At 41.4% G+C, this 25,746-nt stretch overlaps 1 protein-coding gene across 2 annotated transcripts in view; it reads left to right on the forward strand.

Moving 5' to 3' along the window:
* PDE3A (phosphodiesterase 3A) overlaps positions 1–25,746 on the forward strand; it is a 377,696-nt gene that overhangs the window by 290,685 nt on the left and 61,265 nt on the right. For both annotated transcript variants that reach the window (XM_054036366.1, XM_054036368.1), the window contains one exon: positions 23,663–23,923. In XM_054036366.1, coding sequence (XP_053892341.1) covers positions 23,663–23,923 — 261 coding nt within the window. The remainder of the gene's footprint in view (positions 1–23,662; positions 23,924–25,746) is intronic.

Genomic DNA, 25,746 nt, shown 5'->3' on the forward strand with positions numbered 1-25,746 from the left:
ACCTTTGTGACACCTTTTGCAAAGCTGTCTTCACTGGCTCCAGATGGTTAAGTGCCAAGCAGACAACAGTATGGACAATTTAGTCACATTGTCCCCCACCACCCAAGTACAGGATTCTCTACCTTGGTGAAAGAACAGGGAGCAGGTGTGTGGAGGAGTCTTCTTCTCATTGTCTCCACCCCAGAAAACACTGATCACAGATGCTCCCTGTTAGGATAAGGCACACATCTGAGCAAACATATAGCACTAGGAATGTGGACTACTTGGGAGTCCAGGATACACACAAATCTCCTGGAGCTCAGAGCTGTTTGGGGGGCCTGCAAACGGTTCTTTTAGCTCATACAAACAATCCCAGCACATCCAAGTAGACCCATAGATTTCCAAGGCCAGAAGAAACCACTGTGATCATCTAGTCTGACCTCCTGTATAACACAGGCCAGAGAACTACCCCAAACTAATTCCTAAAGTAAATCTTTTAGAAAAACATCCAATCTTGATTTTAAAATGGTCAGTGATAGAGAATCCAGCACAACCTTTGCTAAATTGTTCCAATGGTTAATTACTCTCACTGTTAAAATGTATGCCTTCTTTCCAGTCTGAATTTATCTAGCTTCAACTTCCAGCCATTAGATCATGTTATATCTTTCTCTGCTAGATTGAAGAGTTCATAATTAAATATAGGTAATTATAGATTGTAATCAAGTCACCCCTTAACCTTCTCTTTGTTAAGCTAAAAAGATGAGCTCCTTGAGTGTATCACTACAAGGCATGTTTTCTAATCCTTTAGTCATTCTTGATCCAGCGGGACAGGGTGGTGATCATCCTCTCTGTTCCCAGATGGCCCAGACAGTTTTGGTTTCCCAGACTTTTCTAGCTGTCAGTCCATGCATCACTCAGTATCCAGTCCTTCCCAGTTCTCTTGACACAGAACACTGACAAGATCAGACATCCCAACCCAGAATTCCTCCACCTCATAGCATGGTATTTGGATGGACATCAAATCTAGAACCGACCTGTTTGGTAGCTGTTAAGCCATCCTTAACAATAGCAGGAAGGAATCCATCAGAAAGTGCAACTTAGCTAAGTGGAAGAGATTTTATATTTGGGCTCAATATCATTAGATGTCCCCAGAAGAATCGAATATTTCCCACCTTTTTAGACTACCTGCTTGCCTTGAAGACTTCAGAACTTTCCCTCAGCTCTATATGAGTATACTTGGTGGTGATTAGTGTTTGTCACCCTTCAACTGACAACCACTCGATTTTCACCCATCCTGTCACTGAATGTTTCCTAAAAGATCTAGTCAGACACTTCTCTCCCGTAACTAAATCTGCTTCCTCATGGGATCTTAACTTGGTGCTTCTGGTATGAACAAGTCTCTCTTTGAACCGTTAATGACCTGCTCACTGTCCCATTTATCTATGAAGGTCACCTTTCTAGTGGCCATCACTTTGTCCAGAAGGTAGGAGTCCTAAGAGCCCTTATGGATGATTCATCACACACAATATTTCCCAAGTATAAGCTTTCATTAAGACTGTACCCAAGATTCACCCCCAAAGTAACCTGAGACTTTCACCTAAATCAAACGGTACACTTATCTGTTTTTTTTTTCCAAAGCCAATGCTACCTTTGAGGATAGGCGACTCCACTCCCTAGACGTATGCCAGGTGTTGGCATTTTACCTACAGAAAACAATATAATTTAGAAAAAGCATCTAGACTGTTAGCTTCTCCCATCATCCATTCTGTCCAAGGGAGCTATCTCCTCTCAGAGACTTTCTTAGTGGGTTTCAGACTGTATTCTGCTCTGTTAACAGTTAACAGATACCCTTTCTCCACAGGTTATGAGGGCTCACTCTACCAGGGCCAAGGCAACTTTGGTAGCCTCACTTCAAGAAGTTACACTTTGTTGACATCTGCAAAGTGGGAACATGGGGTTCTGTCCATACCTCCACAAGACATGCCCTAATGCGAGCTTTCACTGCTGATGCATCCTTTGGTTCTTCAGTTATCTATATCACATAGGTCCTCCTTCTCAATTAATACTGCTTGTCAGTCACCCATAGTAGAATACACATAGGAACCAGCACTCAAAAAGAAAGAGTGGTTATTTACCTTTTATAGTAACTGTAGTTCCTTGAGATGTGGTGTCTCTATCTGTATTCCACTTGTCACCCTCTGCTTTGGATCCTTTACTCATGATTCATGGTAGAGAAGGAGAGATGGTTGGTTCACACTGCCCCTCAGTCCGGACCATGAGAAGAGGAAGAGCGCAGGCACGTATGAACAGAGTGTGCTAGCAGAAATCTTTCGGTCTCAGGCACCTGAAGCACGTGAATACACACAGTGGAATACAGATAGGGCCCACACATCTTGAAGCATTTCAGTTCCTATACAAGGTAAGTAACCTCTCTTTTTGACAACCAACATTAACTTCGTTTTGCCTCTTGGAAATATAGGTCATTATTTATATTAAGGATACATTTATAGATTATAAAGGATTAATAAATGACTAATAGATAAGCATTTTACAAGCCCAAGAAGTAATTGTTATAGGTGGTAATAAGCACATCAGAGGAAAGTATTATAGATGGTTTATAAGTACCTGTTAGACTCTATAACAATCCATAACAATTAATTAACATTTATTGACACAGCTGTTAATCATTTGTTTTTTGGAAAAAGCAGGGATCGGATAGGTAGAATATTAAGGCAACATTTTTACCAGGTTACTTTTCTGATTACTAATGGCATGTAAATCCACACAAATCAGGAATTCAGAGTTAAATGTGAAATCCTATCTGTAACTCACATAGTTGTACTTAAATACTATAGCTTATATGGTACTCTCTAAAGGTCATACAGTCTTCAGAGACACTTTTTGATGAACATATCCTCCTCTGTTGGAAAGTCCAATACAAACTGATTTCCCGTCCTTTCTCCCAACTCTCAATTAATTATAATCAAGATATGGTATCATAAGACTAAATTAAATTTAATAATTCCCTTTTTCCCTTCATTAATTTGAAATATTGCCAAATTTAAGATTGGAGCAGGTTATTGTGTCTTGTTATAAAGTTCTGTTAACTAGCATATTCAAATGTATTATTTATATTATCATAGCCATTTGGAACCCGAGACATGAACCAGATCCTCTTCGTGCTAGACGAACAGTTCTCAACCTGCAGCCCAATTAGCACACAGCTGTGTCCACCAGGCCATGCAGTGAGGTCCAGATTCCTGGCTGCCCGGCATGTTGGGGGCCAGGGTTGCCGGCTGGCCCCGCAGGGTCCGGGGTCCAGGGCAGCCACCTGGCGTCCTTGCCCTCTGGCCCTGTGCGGTGGGGTCCAGCAGGTCAAGACTGTCTCACCTCCCCCAGGGTTCTGCTCCTGGCCACACACTCGGGAGGGGTCTCTGGGTGGGAGGCACTGGGCATAGGGGTTTGTGTGGAGGGAGGTTTGGGAGGAGGTGTGTTGTGGTTCTCAACCTGCGGCCCAGATAACACACATGCGGCCGACAATGATAAATAGGTTGAGAACCACTGTGCTGGACACTGTACAAACACAAAACAAAGACAGTCCCTGCCCCCAAACAGTTTATAATCTAAGTAGTGTGTATATATTGATACATACAATTATTTGTGACTTGAAGAGGTATTTGTTTGCAGGTCATGGGCTTCCCCAGGACTAAATATAGCCTTCAGTGTGCTAAAATGTATCTTAAAATGCAGTCCCATAATGTCCTTTTCCTCTAACTGGTGTGTATAGTGAGTTTTTATTGCTGGGAACTTAAACAACAAACTTTTTCTATTCCCCTATCAAAGAATATGTAAGCACAAGCAAATATTGTGGCTGTGTGTTTATTTTTGATAAAGGTTATGTATTTGATTTTTCTGTAATATATTGCAGAATGCTTTGTCTTTAATCTGTAGAGCAACCTTTGCCTCCAATAAAAGACAAAGTGAAAACCTCTGTCTAAACGTACATGCAAATTAGGGGCAGCCTTCACACTCCTGGTACATTGCCAATGTATTGCAAAGTCAGAGCATCACTGACAGATACTTCCTGTTCTCCTGACACTGCAAAAGGTTCATTGCCTTAGCACTTTGCTAGGACCCAAAACAGTAATTAAAGGACAGATATTTTAACTGAGCCCTTTCTTCTTTCTTTAAAGACCTGTTCCCTTGGAAACATTCCCATAGATTGCAATAGGAGCAGGATTGGGATATACATAGAATATATTATTTTATTTGAATTGAGGTGGTAGCTTGGGAGTTACTTTTTTTTTTTTTAATTCAAAGTGAAATATTTAAGGTAATCATAGAATATTAGGGTTGGAAGAGACCTCGGGAGGTTATTTAGTTCAATCCCCTGCTCAAAGCAGGACCAACCCCAACTAAATCATCCCAGCCAGGGCTTTGTCAAGTCGAGCCTTAAAAACCTTTAAGGACGGAGATTCCACCACCTCCCTAGGTAACGCATTCCAGTGCTTCACCACCCTCCTAGTGAAATAGTGTTTCCTAATATCCAAGTAGTTTGAGTAGATGCAGCCATGTATTGTATGTGAGTGTGCACACCCTGCACACTGGAGCTAGAAAACTTTGCCTAGCAGTACCCGTAGAGGCGGCACTCATGCCCTGTGGCCATAGCCTCACACCTGGCCATGTAAGGGTGGCACCATCCTGATCCCCTCAGTTCCTTTTCACTGCTTGTGGCATGGAGTTGGAGCTCTGTGTGGTGCCTGCACCTCACACTCTCGTCTCAGTTTCTGATAACTCTTTCTGTAAAAAGTAGTAGTGCCACCTTAGGTTTAGTTAAGTATTAGTTTAGTGTAAGCTAGAGTAGTTGGCTATCATGGAGGGGAGCCATCCCCAATAGCACCCTCCGCACAAAGTGCTTGTTGTGCCTCAGCGAGAAACATATTAAAGACAGGTGCTCCACCTGCAGGTTGTTCACAAAGAGGACCCAGGCGGCATCCGATCTGCTTTGCATCTCAATCTCAGACACTCCACTAGTTTAGGAGTTCTCTGGTGTATGGGATATACCATCTCATCCTCCGTTGTGTCCTTGGCACCTTCTGGCCATGTCACGGAGCTGCCGGGTCCATCGGCGCTGCAGCTCGCACTGCCTGAGCTGCAGACTAGATCCAGCACGGAAAGTCCCCTCAGTGTTGTGGCATCCTTCGGAACCATCATTTTCTTGGCAGTAGAACCCCTCATCAAGTTTGGTACCAGCCTTAGTGCTGACAACTACCCCTGTACTGGGTGGAAGTGTGACTCATTCAGTGCTGCTGGTATCGATCCCTACTCCTCTCTGGCACTGGTGCCCTACTCCTCTCTCAGGATAAGTCGGACCGAGTATTTGTCCCATCAGGGCTGGCTCCCCCATTGTCATTGCAGAACCCCTGGGATTCTTCATGATCCAGGTTGGAGTCATCATTGGCCTCCTCACCAAATAGGCACCAGAGATCACCCTCTGATCACTGCTGGGACAGAGGCTCTTGGCACAAGGCCTGCTAGTCACCTGTGCCTTATCCATATGCCCAGTGGCCTCCTTGGAATTGGGATGCTCCCTGGTTCCAAAGGTCCCTCTTTTCGATCCGCTCCAGCGCAAGATCACCTGTCCCAACAGTAGCTCTCTGTTCCCTCTGGTCCTACAGAGCTCCTTCGACCAGATACTGTGGTACAAGAAAAGGATCCGTTGTTGATGGAGCAGCCAACATCCTCGTCCTCCCTGGATGATTCTACTAAGCCAGAAGCTTCCTCTCCCTAGGTGCCCGAGAACTTTAAGGTGTATCAGGACCTCCTGAGGCATATGAAAGCCACCTTGGGTATCCGGGCAAGATTCCCGCAGGAGAATACATATAAGCTCCTAGATATTCTCCAGCCATCAGCCCCAGGGAGAGTAGCCCATCCAATAAATGATGCTTTCCTGGAGCCTGCAAAGGCCCTCTGGAGTACCCCAGCTTCCGTTGCCCACTACAGCGAAGCATTTGGATAAATGATATTTTGTTCCCACACAAGTTTGAGGGTTTCTATTCCCACCTGGTCCCTAATGCCCTGGTAGTGACTGCAGCAAATGACAGGGCTCGACAGGGAAGATCTAAATCTACACCCAAGAAGAGAGTCCACGAGGATAGCCTTGAGGGGAAAAAGATTTATACCTCCTCTTCCTTGCAAAGGCACATCACAAAGGTAGGCGTTGGGTCTCCAAATATGACTTTGTTAATTTAGTGGCCATGTCTAAGTTCATGAACAAGTTGCCAGAATTCTCCAGGAAAAAGTACAAAGCATTCATTTCGGAAGGCTATTTGGCGCCAAAACTTTGTTTCAGGCAGCCATGGACATGGCAGATGCCTTGGCCAGGATTACAGCATCAGCTGTAACCATGAGAAAGGCTTCATGGCTTCAGAACTTGGGCATTGCACCTGATGTCCAGCAGCCCACTGAGGATTTACCATTTGATAGCTGGGTTTTGTTTTCAGAAAAGACTGATGAAAACTTGCACTCATTTAAAGACTCCTAAGCTACTTTGTTTGCTTTGGTAGTACCTACTCCAGCCATGAGGGGATGCTACCATAGAGGTTAGCAGCCACAACAATACCACTCTCAGCATTTTTTTCAGACAGTCCTCTCTTTCTGAGCAGCATCAGGATTACTCCAGAAAGAGCCACATATCCCAGAGGAGGAGATTGGTTACTGAGAAGCGAGTCCAGAGAGCACATCCTCTGTCATGTCCAGTTCATACTATGACAACTCGATCATCTGTGTCTCATCCTAAACGATGGGATGTCAATATAAGTTCTAACTCAGAGTTGAGTTAATTGGGGCCATGACAGACTCTAAAAATTTGAGAGCAATTCAGCTCAATTCCAACTGAGCGATTCCAGGCAGTTTGTCGCTTATGTCTGGAGCTGCAGTCCCCACCCTCAACCCCAGCCCATGTATGCTTGAGGTTGCTAGGCCATATGGCTTCATGCGCATAGGCTACATCTTCGTCCTTTTCAAATATGGCTGAAGTTGGTCTATCATCCTTACCATCATCCCTTGGCCAGACTGGTTTGTCTTCCTCCACCAATCCTGGATTCCTTACAGTGGTGGACAGTTCAGGACAAATGTGCCAGGGCATTCCCTTCACTCAGTCTCTATCGACCAGAACTATTGTCACCGATGCCTCCTTCATAGGTTGGGAAATACATCTGCAGATACTGAAGGTTCAAGGCCTGTAGTCATAATTGGAAGCTTCTTTATTTATAAGTGTCCTGGAGCTTCATGCCATCTATAGTGTCTGTCAACCTTTCAAGATCACATCAGGGGCTCAGCAATTCTCATACTCCCCAGCAGTATCACCGCAATGTATTATGTGAACAGGCTGTCGGGCGGGATACTCCAGTGTGCTCTGTCCGTAGGCAATCGGGTTCTGGCAGTTTTGCATCAGTCAGAGCATTTCCTCCCATGGCTGATCACTTTCCTGGGATCCACAATCACCTAGTGGATCACCTCAGCAGGAATTTCTCCTTGAATCATGAATGGTCTCTGAAGCCCCAGGTCCTGTGGTCCATCTTTGTAGTTTGGGGCATCTGGACAATCAACCTGTTCACCATAAGAGAAAACAAGAAATGCCAGTTGTTTTGCTCCCAAGGGAGACTCAGTCTGGGCTTCTTCACTGATGCTTTTCACTTGAGCTGGGACTCGGCACTCTTAAATAAATAAATAAATAAATGGAGATATCCTATCTCCTAGAACTGGAAGGAACCTTGAAAGGTCATCGAGTCTACCCCCTGCCTTCACTAGCAGGACCAAGTACTGATTTTGCCCCAGATCCCTAAGTGGCCCCCTCAAGGATTGAACTCACAACCCTGGGTTTAGCAGGCCAATGCTCAAACCACTGAACTATCCCTCCCCCCTTGTATGCCTTTCCTCCAATTTCGATCATCCCACAGGTCATTCTCAAGGTGAAATTGGACCATGCCAGGCTCATTCACATTATTCTAACATGGCCAAGATGATGATGGTTCTCAGGCCTCCGCACATTATTGGTACAACCTCCCATATCCGTTCCTCTTCACCCGACCTCCTGACTCAGCATCATGCTCAGGTTTTGCATCCAGCATTTAGACCAATGCATCTCACAGCTGCATGGTTAGATGAGAAAGAAGAATGATGATCAGAGGAAGTCTGGCAGGGCTTGCTTAACAATAGGAAGCCCTCCACCAGGACAGCCTATTTGGCCATATGGAAGTGGTTCTTGGTATGGTGGTTGGTCCGATGAGTGCAAACAGCACAAGCTTGTATTCAGGGTATCTTGGAGTACCTGTTACAGCTTCAGTTTTCTGGCCTGGCACTTAGATCATAGAGTCCACCTGGAGGCTATTTCAGCATTTCATCCACCTGTCCATGGGAAGTTGGTGTTTTCAAACCCCATGGCAGTAAGGCTCCTGAAAGGAATTGCTCATCTTCACGCGCCGGTTAAAGAACCGGTTCCCTTGTGGGACCTTAATCCTGTTTTAATAGCTCTTATGGGACTTCAGTTCAAGCTTCTGGCAACTTCTTCTTTCTCCTTTCTGTGTCAGAAAACTGCCTTCCTTCTGCAAGAAGTGAGTGCGAGTTGCAGGCTTTGATGGCAGAGACTTGTTGCATGCAATTTTCCAAAGACAGTGACCCTGCGGCTGCATCCAAAGTTTTTATCTAAGGTGTTTTCCCAGTTTCATTTAAACCAAATTATGTATCTACCAGTGTCTTCCCTAAACCACATTAACCCCAGAAGAGCAGCCTCTCCATACTTAGGATGTCAGTTGACATCTACCATTTTATCCTTTCCGTTCCTGACCACATCTGTTTGTTTCATGTGCGGACCAAATGAAGGTTCAAGCAACCTGTTCACAGACATTGTCCGTAACTTCCTGTGCTATGACAGCATACAAAGTAGTCCAGGCTACACCTCCTCAAAGGGTGTGAGCTCATTCCATAAGAGCTTAGGCAACATCAACAGCATTTTTTAAATAACATTCCTATATTGGACATTTGTAGGGTGATCACTGGGTCCTCTCTGCACACTTTTTGCAAACCACTGTGCCTTTACTGCTGCATCCAGATCAGATACAACCTTTTGGGAAGGCGATCCTGCAGTCTCTCTTTAAATAGAATCTGAGGCCAGCCTCCTACAAGTGCAGCTTGCAAGTCACCCAATGTGGAACACCCGGATGCATCTACTCAAAGAAAAAAAAGTTACCTACCTGTAATTGTTGTTCTTTGTGATGTGATGCTGATGTGTGTTCCGCAACCCGCACTCTGTCCTCTTTTCATCAGAGTCTCCACTTCTGATATTTGGTGCAAAGGAACTGAGAGGGTCAGGGTGGCACTGCCCTTATATGGCCAGGGGAGAAGCTATGGCCATAAGGAGTTCCTTAAATCAAAACACCAATACTCCATATTTAAGGCTGTAAGAAAATGGCAGGCCAAAATTTTGTTGAGAAACAGCGTCTTTAACACACACTACAACTTTTTAAAGTTGTCACAAGTTTCAATGTTGCTGTGAACCCGAGTGCCAGGTTGCAATGCCACTCTCTGGTTTGGGCCAGCCACCCCTCTGTCATGACCCAGCGGGAGTGGTGGCCAAGAAGGAGGATGGGGCCATGGACCCATACATGGGGCTAGCCCTGCTTGCTGCCCCAGCTCTGTGCCAAGTGTTGCTGCCTGCACTTCACCCTGCTGGTGCTAGTTTTGTCCTTTGCCCAGGTGTAGTTCTACCTCCTCCACATAGTGCAAGCCAGGCCTGCCGAGCAACAGCAGCTCATGCATGAACCTCAGGATCTTGCCTTCCTCAGCTGCCCGCTGCTTCAGGGCATCTTCTCCAGGAGGCCCCAGTGTGTGGGGCTGGGCTGAGGCTGGGATTTGTGCCTCACACAGGACACCGAGCTGAGACCAGAGAGCCCTGAGCTGGGGCTGGCTCTAGGGCGCAGGGACTCCAGTCCTTCCATCCTGACGTGGGGTCTAGAGGAATGGGGGAGGGGATACCCAGTCCCTGTTGGAGGATAAAGGAGCTTGCTCCCAGCTCGATATCTAGTCGATTACTAAATAAGAGTTTAGGTCCTGCTGTGTGTGTGTTACAACCTTATCCATATGAAAGTAGCTTTAACGCAGTTAGTTGTTTCAACGGTTAAAGAAGGGGTGGATGCTAAAATTGCTTTCAAATCTTGCTATTTAAAATCAGTAACAGCCCTGCCCCCTCCTCCTAGCGAATTTGCACATCTGGTTATTTTTATACATAGCTTCTCTTAATTAGTCATGTGTATTGTAACACATTGTGTAATATTGACCCTAATTGCTGTGTCAATCATTTTTGCACGTGAAGGAACAGAATGTTTTAGTTCTCTAGGCACAGCGCACACACACAAAAGGTACATTATTACTTGTCTTAAAAGTAATAAATGTCACAGCTACAAGTAACTTATTAGCTGTTGCACAATGCTATTTATTTTGTATAAATTCTATGGCCGTACTGGTCTTTGTAGTGGTCTAATAGCACTTGCTCTTGCAGCCTGTGATTCATAGCTGTCACCATCAGTAGAACTTTGGACCCTCTGCTCAAAAAAAGCACAGGATCCTACCATCAATATTGTGCATGCATGCACACACATATCAGTTACTGCAGTAGTCTTAACTAAAATGGCTTTAGTATATTTTTGTGCTAAGAAAAAAAGTGACCTGATTTAAAATTAGAAGATGGAAACTCTGCTTGCTAATTTTCTTTTAAGCACTGGAATCTCAGTGTTACCTCCAGGATTCAGTGATTGGTTCTATTTTATAGACATACCTGAGTAGCAACCTCAATGCTTTTATTCTCCTCCCCAGTTCAAATACACAAATTCAATGGATTTACCACCTATCCATCCACCCGTGCCATATTGCTACATGTGAAGGCCACTGTTTATGCTGCAGATCTCTGTCAGACCGGCACTCGAACCTTTATCAGTAGCAATGGTTAAAGTATGTGTGGGGAGTAGGGGGCCCAAGAGGTCACATACCTGGCCAAAAATAAATAAAAATCAGGGAGGTTGCTGAGGGGCACAGTTAAAGCAGTCTTTTACCAAAGCTGCTACTCCATGATTAGGACAGATCACACTCACACTCACACACACACACACACACTTTTTTCTGACCACTTTAAGCACTGATCAGTAGTACAGCCAACTCACCCAAAGAAATCAGCGAGAACCACAAAATCTAATATATTTTAAATACTCAAATGTGTGTAACCACTACTTTCTTATACCTTCATCTAAGCAGAGAAACACCACCATATGAGAAGAAATCTTCATTTAATTGACTTACAGCATAAATGCAGATACCATATACCTCTCCTCTGAGTGTGTCTGTTTGCTGGTCTCTATGATTATATCATCATTGGTAAATTAGAGGCGCATTTTGGTAAATTTAGATTTGAATCTGGCTTCAGATTTTCCCAAAGCTCAGAAGTGTTTGGTCTTAGCCACGAAATACAGATCTTCAGCCAAATTCCCAATATGATGGGATGGTTGTGATCCAGGACTTCAGTTTGGATTGATCCTTAATTTGAATTCAGAGACAGGCACCATATCACAGTCAGGGCATTGCTTGAGCCCTCACTCATACACGAAAGAAGACTGCTCTGAGCTTAAGGGCCAAAAGTTAAGTACAACGGTTCTAAGAAATGAAGGTTGTTCAGATACATAAAATTAGGGACACAAGTTGAATGAAGGAAATAGATAGTTACTGAGATTAATAATAGATTTTTGGAGCCTTTCACCTCTATTTCATTGTTTGCAGCCTAGCTGGTAGTGACTGAAAATTATCATCTCCTTGCTGATCAGTGACCTACTTGGTCTTAATCCAGTTCCTGGGAACAGCTGTGCACATTACAAAAAAATTACCTTGGCAAGTGAGCATTTGCCTCATCAGTGAAGTCAAGGGCTAAAGGCCTGGAACCTACCCTAACTCCTCTCTCTCATGCAGGGGTGGTCCTTGCAGGTTAAGATTGAGGCATACTGGGAAGTCATGCCTTTCCTGTCTTCTATGGATATATAGGGGGACTTCAGTCTTTGGGGCCACCAGTATATCACCTTTTGTCTGTGCCAAGTGAACGAAAGAAAAATCTCTTGAACACAATAGAAGACCTGTAGAGCAGGCTGGTAGCTTTTCTCTTGTGCACGAATTAGTGCCTCTGAGCTGATCTTAACTGAAGTGTCTGCATACCTATGATTTAGTAGTGCTCAGAGATTTGTCACATTTTATATGAACGCACTTAAAGTGTATCAAATTGTGAGATGCTGCAAGGTTTAAAATGGTTAAGCAAAATGTAGCCTGAACTGTAGTGAAATCGTAGCTCTCCTGGGCTGATGTCGGAAACAGGTCTTGTCAATTTCACTGAGTGAAAACGAATGAAAGAACCAGAAATTACTGTAAAGGAGAATAAGAACTGTACATTGCACAGAGCTGGTCATTAGCAAAAGGCCAATGATGGAAATTTAAAGATGAAAACAAATAGTGTAGCCAGATAGAAGAAACATCTGCGGAAGAATAGGAACTCCTCAGTGAGGGTTATGAGGAGCTCACCCAGTGAGGATTATGATGACATGACTGTCAGGGACTAGTGGGGGGAACAATATTGTGAGCTGACTGATTTTATTGCAGTAAAGTAGTCAAGCATCTCATAAACTTGGGCTTCTAAGTTCATGTGTTGCCCTCCTAGAACATATTTACTGCTGACCTGATTTTTTTTTTTTTAGAAGGTCTGTTGCCTACAGAAAACTTGACGACGCTAGGCCACTGATGTACTGAGACTACTGCCTGTAGCATATTGAACAATATTGGCTTATTGTTTCCTTGTATTCCCCCATTGGTCTGTCTGTATCCATCTGATAGCTTATACTTAGACTGTTAGCTCTCTGGGGCAGAAGCAGTCTTTTCGTTCTGTGTTCGTACCGAGCCTAAACACAATGGCACCTTGTTCCATGCTTGGGGCTCCTTGGCACTACAGGAATACAAATGATGATGATGATAGAAGTGCTGAGCATCTGCACTTGCCATTGACGTCCGTGAGAGCTGGGGTTGCTCAGCACCTTCTGAAAATCAGGCTATACATGTAATTATTTAAATGGTTTTGCTTTCAAGGAGAGTCTCGTGTTACAACCGTAGATGCAAAACTTCTGCAGAAGCCGGCTCTAAGGGTATGTCTAACTGCAATAAAAGACCCATGACACAGTTGTGGCTAGCCCAGGTCAGCTGACTCAGGCTGGCCAGGCTCAGGCTGTGGGTTTAAAGCTCGTAGTGTAGACATTCAGGCTGGAGCCTGGGCTCTGAGACCCCACAGGGGGGAAGCCCTCTAGACTGAATGTCTACACTTCAATTTTTAGCCCTGCAGCCCAAGCCCTGTGAGACAGTCAAATGACCTGGATCTGACGCTTGGTGCTGCGGGTTTTTTATTGCAATGTGGACGTACCCTTAGAGCTTTTTCCCACTGAAGTTCATAGGAGTGGTAACTTCAGTGGGAGCAGTATCTTTGCAATTAACATAACATTGACATTCACTTTTTCAGTTTCTGGGGATAAAAACTTCAAACGAGATAAAAACTTCCTTAAAAGTTTACTAAATGAGGCAGTTCATTTTTCAGCTTTTGTTTATAGCAGCCCTCTACAAACTACTTGAAATACATTTGACACTCCTGGTAGTAATTTTTTACTACAAACACAGAAACATTTATTTTATATTAACGCCTGTATTTATTTGGATCATATTGTCTGTGATATTTAATGATGCTGCACTGCTTAAAATTGTAAAACAATTTATAGTGGGGAAAACTGACATGTATATACATTTTTAAATAAATATGAAAATGATTGATTATCATGTCTCCTTAACATCCCACTAACAGTGCAATCTCTAAATAAGCCACTTTTCAAGTTGTATGCTAAATGAGGTGTTGAGTAATTTATAGATTTGTTTTTTTTAAATGATAGCGGTATGTGAATTCTTTGGTTCAATTTGAACTGCATTACCGAGCCTTAAATGTTAGCTTGAAAAATGTAGAAGGATTTGTGTGTGCGTGCACGGGAGGGAGAATGGTGATTTTTAATGGAATGGTTTTTAAGCTCATAGCATATGCCTAGCTGCTCTAAATTGGATCTTGATAGAATCAAAACAGCTTACTGTGGTAAACAGTCAGACAATCTGACCAGTAGAGTTGATACCTGGAGCGTATGAGACCACCTGATTGACTAGTAAGCGGCACATCCCCAACCTCATGTGCAGAACTGCATGTTCCTCCTCCTCCTTTTCCCTCTCTTCAAGGATCACAGCTGGTGTTAATGCAATTCAAGTTTCGACTGAAGGCAGTTCTCATTATTTCCTTTGCATCATTTGTAACCATCTGGATATACACATTAAATAACTCTGATAAGACAGTTGAGGCCAGACTTTTAAATATGGAATTGTATTGATCTTTGTGTATAATTTAAAGCTAAATAGAGCCCCATTTGGAATTTAATTCTTTCCATCTGCCACATTTTAAATAAAAGCAAAATAAAAAACCTTCTACATTTAACTTTACTGATCTTTAATTTTTTGTATAACAAACGCTTTTTATGACTGATTCTTCTGTTCGTCCCCTTGTTGTTGAATAGTCACTTAGGTTGGGATTTTCATAACAGCCCAAAGGTATTGGCACCCAAATCCCATTAAGAGTAAATGGGAATTTGGTACCTAACTCCCTTAGCCTCAGTTGAAGGTAGCAGCCATAATTATATGTCAGCATTTCTAATAGTGTTGAGAGGATCTCAGATATAGAATTCATCTCATGCTGTTTCTTCATCTCAGGAGTTCCTTTCCCTAAATTCTTCTCCCCATGTGTGTCGTCTTCTGGGAGTCACTGTCTTTGTCTAGTGGATTCTCAAGCAAGTCTGCATTGAGAGCACATGAGAAACTGCCTCCCTAGTCTCAGTTCTCGCCCCCAGCAGCTGCTCATCCCCTGCAGGCTTCGGATGAAGCCTGCTCAGTTGTTCTGTGGTGAGGGCACATATGTAAGCCCCTTCGTTGTCAGTTTAAACTGATTTTTACCAAAAAATCTCGGGTTTTACAAAAAGTTGGGGTTTTTTTCTGATTTTCAGCTTACTTTTGTATCCTTCAAATATATAAAAAATAAAGTTGTTTTATTAGGAAAATATAATACAATGCATGAGATATAGGTATTACAATAATATATTAGTCTGTGTGTATATGCAAAGCAGCCTGTTGAAGTAAGGCTATGTATTAGTCTACAAAATACACACAATAAACAAGCAGGCATGCATACAAACTCTGAAATACTGTGCGTATCTGAACGTACTGATGAATCTCACGCCAACCACATAAACCTTTCAAGCTGTTAGCAGATAACGGTTTAAAGATCCAAAACATTAAAATGGGACGAAAACAAAAATCAGTATCAGAATACCTTTCAGAACACAAGGAAGTATTCAAAAAGTTTTAAAAGAACAAAAACAGGAGAAAAGAATGAAGTTGAGTGTATGTGCTGCAAATGGTATGGCCCAATTATGAAATGTAAATATTTATAGGCTAATAGTTCTAAGTCTACAACAGTAAACTGTTTATTCAAACGAAAAGTTTTATTTGGGGATTAGTGATATATTGTATTCTTAAACTCAGATGTGGCATTGTGTTTTGAGTTCTGTTTTAGTTCTGCAGCAAACCACATTTAATTCCATTCATCAAAGCATTAATCTACTTAACACTTTTCACCCCTGTCCTTCTACCCACCAAAATAAACCCTGATATTTACCTAGAAAAAATATTAATCGTTTTTTCCACCAATTTTCATCTGTTTTTGTGTGGTAGTAATAAACACCAATAAATTCCTGGGAAAAATTAAAGAAAATAAAAACCAAAAACGATGGGTCATACATGAATGCAGTTTAGTTGGCCAAGGGGATGAAGCATGCTCAGTGCAGACAGACTCTTCAGAAAATTTAACTGCCCCCCTCTAATAAACCTCTAATGACCATGTGTGAATTTCAGTTTTTCAGATGCTTATAACTTGGCTAAGTTTGGGTAGATTTTCACAGGGACAGAAAAAGGCCCATCCTAACAATAGAACAATGCCCCTGCCAAACTTAAGTCTCTTCTCCAAAGCATAAAGGCATTAGTGTGCTAAGAAATTCTTAACATGGGCAAAATATATTTTTATCTAACCTTGTTCTGGGACACAGCTGAACAATTTTTGCTGAAACTTGAAAAATACTACAGCCTAAAGTGTGCACCTGACATGGAAAATTTCAGCCTGACAGTTAGTTTTGAGAAAGTTATAAGCAAGTGAAAAGTAGGGTCATATAATAGAAAGTATTAGGCAGCCTTATACAGAGGCATTGTTAACAGTGTCACCTTTGGTATAAATGCAAAAAGTAAAAGTGTTCATCACAACTGCACAGTTAAGATTGCTTTAAGTGGTGGTACATTCCATTGATTTTTATAAGAAAAACAAAATATTTCCTTCCAAAACCCATACTACTTCATAAAGGGCTCCAGATTCAATATTTGCAAAAGTAGTGATTACTTTGAATAGGTTAAAAGTTACAGCCACTTAAAAATGACCCCATTCTTAAAATTTCCATTGGTTGTACAGTATTTATTTACTTTACATACAACAATAGTTTATTTGTATATTATAGACTTATAGAAAGAGACCACCTGAAAACGTTAAAATTTATTACTGGCACGCAAAACCTTAAATTAGAGTGAATAAATGAAGACTCAGCACACCATTTCTGAAAGGTTGCTGACCCCTGGTCTAAGGTTTGATTGTTTTGTGGATTGACAATAGTCATCTCCCTTTTTGGAGGTGTTTTTTGTGGTTCAGTTAGGGTGGGTTTAGTGGTATGATACTGAGAAATGGAATGCCTGATGTTAGTAGTTCTGAGGACGAAGTTTTATTTGCAGTGAGGGGAACCGTTGGTGGTAAGGATACCAAATCTGCTGCTTGGATGAACAAGTCCATTATTGTTCTTGCCCAAGAACATCTTGTAAACCGAATTGGTTGATAAGGGTTTATGGGTGAAGGAAACCTTTGTTCCTATGTTTCCTTGATGTATTTGTTCTACAGATATAATTTTGTCTAGTGTTTCCCCATTCATTAAGGAAACCGTCTCAGATTTTTATAGAAAAAATCCTATAGAATTTAATAAGATAAAACAAAAAGATAATTTAAAACTTATTCTAAAAACCTACAGAATTTAACAGATACATTTTTCTAACCTTCTTGTAGAATTCTGTAGGAGGGATACAATTCTCTTAAATTCTATACAACTGTGTAAAACAAACAAAAAACACCTATCGAAAGGTAACTTTCCCAGAAGGAAGGTTGGTTTTGTGGCTAAAGCACTGCAAATCAGAGTGAAGTTCCCAGGTCGCCCCACAGACTGCCTAGATTACATTGGACAAGTATCTTTGTCCCCTGTCCTGAAAACACTATGCATTTGCTTATATTTATGCTGTGAGGTAGTTCCATTAATTTCAATTAAAATACTATGTGCATAAAGTTAACATTGTTTACATGATGGTTCCATAATCTGTCTGTGCCTGAATATATCATCTATAAAATGGAATAATACTTACTGTCTCTCTTGCTTTATCTGTCTTTTCTTTTCAGGGCATACACTCTTTCTTACTACATTTATCTACAGGCCTAGTGCAATCAGGCCCAGATCTTGGTTAGGGCCTTCAGGTGCTATTGTACTGTAAATAATAATAGTAATGATGAATGTTGAATTTAAAAAAACTTCCCAGCATATATGCTTATTTTTATACCTCATTCAGTTACGTGAATAAACATCAGCTAGTCAGTTAGCTTGCTTTCACTTTTCTTTCTAGTCAGCTTCACTTTCTAGTTCTCATGCCCATGCACACCATTGCAGTGTTTGAGTTGGAAACATTGCACAAGCATGTTTGTGCATTCAGTCCAACTCTGATTTAAACAAAGTTCAGATCACATAAAAACTTCAAAATTTCAGGGAGGGGATCGAATCCAAGGTTTTGCAACATAGGCTAATAGATCAGCGCTGGCCCAGCAACAGCACGAAAGCAAAATTCACCTTCTAAAATCAGCTTATCTGGCATTTTGCTTAGATGATTACAAGTGTGTTATTTCATGTCTGTGTTTCTAAATTTCCAAACTTTAGGCTTGAGATGAGTAAAGTGGTTTGGAACAAATCCAGGTGAGTTCATACAGAGGCTATTCATATTATCAGAAAACTATATGCAAAATGTTATGCATTGATAGTGTGTGTTTAATACATTTTCCCTGTTATCTGGCAGTATATATAAAATGGCAGAAATCCAAAAATGATCAGCAATTGTCTGTCTTACATCAATCTTCATTGTTTCATTTTGCCCCATATGTAGTTCGTCAGAAATAAATTTCATGTTTCCTTTTTTAAGGAGGCAATCTATGCTAGGTTACATCATTGAATAATGTTTTTAAATCATACTAACTGTTTACATTTAATATTTTTGTTATAAGTGAAGGACTCTGAAAAGTATAGCATAATACTTCAAAGCTGTGTAGTGTAATTGTTTTATAAAAGGATTTGTTGTGTTTTCTAGCCAAGACATCAATAGTGTTCTCAGGATGCATTTTAATAGATTAAATTCAAACTATTTGTATGAGGATTTATTTTAGCTATAGAAGATATGTGAAGTCAACCTATGACATGTAAACTATTTGTATTCAATGTGCATTGTTACCTCACTGAACCTAATTTATTACGGCAAAATGTCTCCTACATTTCTTTCCTCACTGTATCCTTGTTGAACTGATACTTGGCTATATGTAGTTTTAGATTTTTTTATTTATATAGTTAATTATAAGACTTGCACAATTTAGGCCTTACAGTTTTTTTTAAAAGTTTTTTGCAATTGTAATATATAGTGATTGCCATTTTAAAAGTCTGCCTCTGTTCTCAGTTGCTATACAGAGGTATCTCTGGGGGGATCACAAGTACTCCACTTCTAAGGGCATTTCTACATGAACACTTACTGTGCAGCCAGCTAGGTAGCGTGACCAGATGAGAGGAAGAAAATATTGGGACACACATGGGGGGGATCCGGCGGAGAAAAAAAAAAAAAAACCTGTGCTGCCGGTGGAGCGAAATATCGGGACAAATTGCAGGACGCGGGACAGACACCTAAATATCTGGACGGTCCTGATTTTATCGGGACGTCTGGTCACCCTACAGCTAGGATGTGAATCTACAACACCCCAGTATGCTTCACACTATCTGTGTGGACCCTGCTACTGCACGCTAAAAGTTCCATTGATATACTGTGGTTTGAAAAAGCAGTACGTCAGTGTGCACTAGGGAACTTTTAGTTTGCATCAGCAGGGTCCACGCAGACATTCAGTTTGTGGCATGCTGGAGCAGTATAGATTTACACCCTAACTTGCTGTTCAGCAAGTGTATGTGTAGAGATGCCTTTAAATATTGTGAAATACTGTGATACATATGCCATATAGAACAGATTGTTGACATTTGAATGGTGACAGTCGCTGTGATCTTGTCAGATAACATAAGGTAAGCAGGGTAGAGGCCTAGTTAGAACTTCAATGGGAGATACTGTGCATTTATATATTTCCATAACATGTACGCTGTGTGTGTATATACACGTACACATAACGTTATAAAATTCCAGCAATTACAGGACCATGTTTTCAACTGAAATGTTCATTAATACAAATAGGGCAATGTATACCTGTGTGATGCTTCTCAGGTCACCTTGTTGCCACCTGTCCCCAGCATAAGGGAGTCTTGCCTGAGCCAGCTGGGTGTTAGCTTACTAACCAAACCACCCTGTCAGCTACTCAAGTGCTCTCCTCTGGGGCCTGCAGTTTGATAGTAGATGTACCCCAACCCCTGACTCCCTTCAAAGTATCCCCCTGTGGTGTCTAGCCCCTGATCACTGGATACCACAGAAATCCCAGATTCTCTGTTCCCAAATGAACAGTGTACCATGTTTTACCCCATTTAACTTAAATCCCTGCTCCTGTATCACGCACAGACGTTGAATTTCAGTTATGGTAAAACAACAGGAAATGTGTTTAAGAAAAATAGTGATTCAAATAGAAACAAGTGTGAGTGATAGAAATAAATGGTTTTGTACAAAACAAAATCATCATTCACAAACTAGGGCCTACGTTTATTAATAGTTACCTAGCTAATAAAGTAGATTCTCACCCAAAATTCAGTCTTCTGTAATGTTTGGTGACCCCTGTCTTTCATGAAGCACCTCGCTCATCAAGGTACTTCCTCAGTGAATGGATCCAGAGTGTCTTTCTCCGCCCAGAGATATAGTGAATCAGTCTTTTGTCTTTATTCCTACCCTGGTGATCCCCTCACTCTCATATCGTACGTTTTCACTTCCAGTTGGTTTTGATGATTATAGTTTGTCTTTGATGGTTTTCCATTGACTTTTCAGGGTTGGCACCAAGGCAGACAATGGAGCACTATACATTATGTAGTTGGCTAGCCGGAAAGGGGGGTGATAACTCCCTCCTTCCTGAATAGGCCCTCACCAAGACATATGATTCCTTGGTGATTCACTTTCACTCCAAGACCATAAGGGCATAATTTTGTGTAGAGTTACGTTATTCCTTAAATATTACCCATAGATGCACCTCACAATGAGTGAGTATTGATAAGTTAGAAGCTTTCAGTAGAGACCTCAGACACTACCATTTATTGATAAATACCATGAAAATAGTGTGTTATGTGCTGTGAGTTTGTCTAGGGAAGTACAAGATAGCCTCTGCACTGGGTTACTGTAGATGATCTGTGCCTAAATTTGACAAGACAGGTTGTGACACAGAAGCCTCTACATTAGTCCAGTGCAAAGGCTACCTTGTATTTCTGTAAATTACGTTGCCTGCTAATGCACTAAAGGCAACCTGGGATTGCCAAGTCATGGGGAAGGCCCGGCCATGGTCTGTATGTCAGCTCTATGCCCCTAGAGAACTCTTTTTGCTCAGTTGCTCTTCTCAGGGACAGCAATGCTGGCGTAACGGCCACTCTGCAAAAAGTCAGCATCACAATATAGAATATGGGCTTATACTTTTGTCCTGCTGAAGTCAGACTTATTTCCTTTATTGAAGTATTAATGTATTTCCTGATCTCTCACTTCGATAAGCAGGTCACTGATTTCAGACTACAGGTTTAATAGGATTTCAAATTCTAAGTGGTGCTTTTGGCTGAAAATATGAGACCTACTTTTATTTCCTCTTCTGTAACATTTTGCTTTATATCTTTGAATTTTTTCCTTTTGGCCTGTTTTGCTGGGCTGAGATAAAGATAGACAAATTATTCCTCTCACCCCAAACCCTGCGTTAGAATTTAAAGTTGATGCTTTATTTAGCCGCTGCCAGATTTGTTCATGGTGCAAACCCAGCTCAGGAGATGTGGGCTTGCAGTTCAAGTTTTGCCTTTAATCTTGGAGGAAACACGCCCCTTGTTGGTTGAGAAGAGGTATGGTATGTAAATGAATGAAACCTTATGTTGAGAACATTAGGAAACCCTTCCATAACCTGCGGAGGGAACAGTTCCAGGAGTTGCTGTCTCTGGGCACCTGTATGGGTTTGGGATGCTGCAATTGGTCACTCTGAGTCTGTTTACCACTCGGTCATTGGGTTCTCTTTAGCAGGTGTAGTGCAGGGTGGGTGGTGAAAGTGTCTAGTGGACTAAATGCATTCTGCTATAAGGAAGGAAAGATCAGAACTCTCTGTACCAACCCATTGGGCTCTAGTCCCTTCTCTGAAGAGAGAGAGGCAGGGCAAATGAGCAGATTCCTTCTCTTCCTCTCCCTACCCTGCTGGGTTTTAGTCACAAAGGTATGTGCGTGGAGAGTGGGATCATTGTAGATGAGGTAAGAAATGAGTCCTGGGGAATTCTGGTCATTGTAACATGGCTGTATGTGGGCTGGAAGGGTATTGGTGTGAGATCCCTGTACTAGCTGTGGATAAGGGGACGGTAAAAGAAAGAATAAATTGATCCATTAAATTGATGTCAGCCTTTTGTTTCTCATTGGGATTGGATAGCATTTCTGTATACAAAGTAAGTCACCTTCCATGTTTAGTAAGACCTATAGTAGGAAGTGCAGAAGCACAGGTGGTCCTGTGACGCAAGTACAGCACTGGGTGTTAGGAGACTGGAGTTTTACTCCTGGCTGACCACGGAATCACTATGGGACCTTGGCAAAATCACTCTCTCTTTTTGTTCCTCAGTTTGCCTGTGTGTAAAATTCAGACAATTCCTCAGAAGTGTTTATTTCAGTATTGTTTGCAAAGGGTTTTGTGAGCCTGAAGAAGTTCAAAGCATTACCAAGGATTGCTATTGTTTTATGTATTATGAGTTCCATAAATGCTGTAGTGACTGGCGATTCTTCTCCTACTTGTGTTATGACCTGTCTCCCATTATAAGAGCATGTTTCATTCTCCAACCTGTCAACATGCCAATCCAGAAAAATATTATGCACTGTCACAGTGGCAATTCTATCACTTGGCGGCATTATCCCACTTTAAAAAGGTGAATATCTATCAGAGTAAAATAGATGTTTCTTCATCTGAGTTATGCATCCTTCACATCAGATAGGTTGACAAAATAGATCTTCCAGGAATGGCTGTGGAGGCATTTGTTCCAGTGCCTCGGATATATACATTGCATCTGTGCCCAGTAGGGCGCTCCAAAGCAGTAACAGCACTTTCAAGAGTGCCTTTACTTGATGATCCCATGTGGAGCAACAGTGATTTGTAGTGCTTCCACTAAACCTTTGACCTAGAAATGCCTCTGCTTTGTCAATAATTTAGAAGTAATGGAAGACACACTTTCTGCCTCAGTTCCTGTCTATTCCGCAACTTAATTTAAGCCTCCAGTTTTTATTCAGATAGCTTATTCCATTAGACATTACAGTTCCTTAATCTTTTCTTAAAGGCTGTACCATTAGTGGTTACTTGCACATTATAGATCATTCCTCTGCATATGTTGCCATTACTTAAAGTGCTACTTTTCTTTTTATTTAATAATCTTTATTTTTTTAATTATATTCCCATTATTATTTCATAAACTGATAAACTTTCAAGGCTGTTATGATCATCTAGTCTGACGTCCTGTGTATAATTTCACTCTGGCATTCCTGTATGGAGCTCAATAACTTTCATCTCAACTAGAGCATATCACTTAGAATGACATCCAATATTCAAGTTTCAATATTGTTGCCCAGCGCACTCTTACTTGGCAGACAGTTTTTGTCGTCATCGTCATCTGCTTTCTGACTGCTCTTAAAAACTTGTATCTGTGTTGTGACCATTTTAAAAATCTAAATAAACTATATGCAACCATGCAATCAATTTCCAAACTTGTTTAAAGAGAAAGACATCAACCTAATGGTTGATCTGGTCAGAATGTTCAGAATAAATCACATTGTTTTAAGTAGTTAATTTCTTTTAATCTTTTCCTAGCTATCAACAACAAATTGAATAAAAGATGCTGGTAACTGTCCCTGAAAAGGTGTTGGGTTTGATGCCACATGCTTTAGTTTGACATGTGGGACACAGCCATAGCCTTACATGTACTTCTTTGTTTTTCCCTTTCAGTCATCAGGTACCAGTATTACAGTTGATATCGCTGTTATGGGAGAAGCTCATGGGCTCATTACCGACCTTCTGGCAGATCCTTCGTTACCACCTAATGTGTGTACTTCCCTGAGAGCAGTGAGCAACCTGCTGAACACGCAGTTAACCTTCCAGGCTATTCATAAGCCAAGGGTTAACCCTTTGATGTCCTTCAGTGAGAACTACACCTGCTCTGACTCAGAGGAATGTCCGGAAAAAGGAGAAAAGCTGACTATTCCCAAGGTATGTGCTAGTCTACATGTTGGCTATCACAGTGAATTTATTCCAGCTCTGAAAATTTGACTCCCCCCTTTTGGTATAGTATTGCATGGTTGGGTGTATTAATGGAGATTTTTTTCCTCACCTTCTGAAGCATTAATCATTGACTTCTATAAGAAGCAAAATTAAATGGACTAATGTTGTGGTGGTAAGACAGTTCCTATTCCTTCAATGCTCACACAGTTCAAACCTGATCCTTCATGCAACTTTAGAAATGGACATTCAACTCAGGATAATTTACATACTTGCTATTCCTGTTTCTTAGTAGGTGTTTGAAGGAGTTGGAGTAAGGGGGACCCGGAAGAGCACAGCTCTCTCTCTTTACTATCAGAAGTAGAGGGGAGCTCTTCTTAATCTCTCTGACTTGGGGGAACTCATCTCTGCTTCCTCCTTTTACTTTAGTGCTGAAAACTCCCCCTCCCCTTTCAACTTTTACCAGTGAGTGTTGGTAGCAAGTGATGTCATTGTGCGTCATTAAGCAGGAAGGAATGAAATGGTGAGATCAGTGCACTCTTCAGTTCTAAAGATCAGAGTTCAAATCTTAATTAGAGTTACAGGTGAAATGAGTTTGATGTTCTTTTCTTACTCCCTTAGCACCTGATCCAAAACCCAGGGAAGTTGGTGGGTATCTGTATTCATTGACCTCCATGTGCTTTGGGTCATGCCTCAAATGACCATTGTCCACTTGAAAAAACCACCACACAATTCCGTATAGTGGACAACATTTGCTCAAGAAAGGTCTCCATTGCTCAGTCCTCAGTAAGGACAGAGTTGCACTGGCAGAGCTATGTATGTAAAGACAAGGTATTAACACATCTAAACTGCTTTTTTTTTCATACAGTAGCTCGACCAGAGCTAGCATGAGCTTGTGTAGCCAGGCTGGGAGGCTCGCTCCCAGATGCAGTATAGACATACCCATAGAGAAATAATCAATGCTATTAATTCCTGGTTTCTATATACACAAGTTAGCAAAATTCAATAGATAGAGAGAAACCTCTTATCAGCTTGGAGGTAATTTAAATTGCCAGGTCATCCACTCTGACATATAAAAATTTAGTAATATTGCCATTAGCAGCAAGGCTTGTATTTTACTTTGGGAACTAAGTAAAACAGTTCTGTGTTGTTCTGTTCTTATCCTGTACAAATAATTTCTGCTGCCTACAGTAAGGGAGGCAACTGATAATCAACTTCTATATTTTATAGGGCTTTTAATATGCCTCTTTCACTTTTATAGAGCTTACATTTCCTTTAATTGAAGAAAAAATAGTCCCACTGAGCCCTTTTGCTGTATATATTCTATATAATGTAATAGCTCCTATTGAAAACTCAATATTCATTGGCCCAGATGACTGCAGTAATGGTGATATTTCCATATGCATAGAGTAGTAGATATTAAGATATCACTGTGGATTGGCAAGTGCTGAATTTCTTGGGAGGCTCTCTGTAACAAGGTACTTTAGATGCAAACTAACATATTTAGATAGTTTTGAAAAAACAACATATACAGCAAACACATCATGTCTTATAGGCAGGGCTGAAGGACTGCTTATTCTTAAGGTTGCCTGACACTTGCCATTATGAGATCCTGATTTCAGTTACTTATAACTTTGCAAAACTTTAATCATTTGGGCTGAAATTTACCATGCATGGTCTCTGCCTCAGACTGAATCTGTTGATCCAATGGCACAATAAGCCAGTGACATCCACTGTAGATCCTTACAAATATGTATATAGTTAATTTTTTTAGTACTTCGCAAACTGAACATTCTTCACGATAATTAAAAGCA

The sequence above is a fragment of the Malaclemys terrapin genome, chromosome 1 (assembly GCF_027887155.1).
Source record: "Malaclemys terrapin pileata isolate rMalTer1 chromosome 1, rMalTer1.hap1, whole genome shotgun sequence".
NCBI classification, from domain to species: domain Eukaryota; kingdom Metazoa; phylum Chordata; order Testudines; family Emydidae; genus Malaclemys; species Malaclemys terrapin.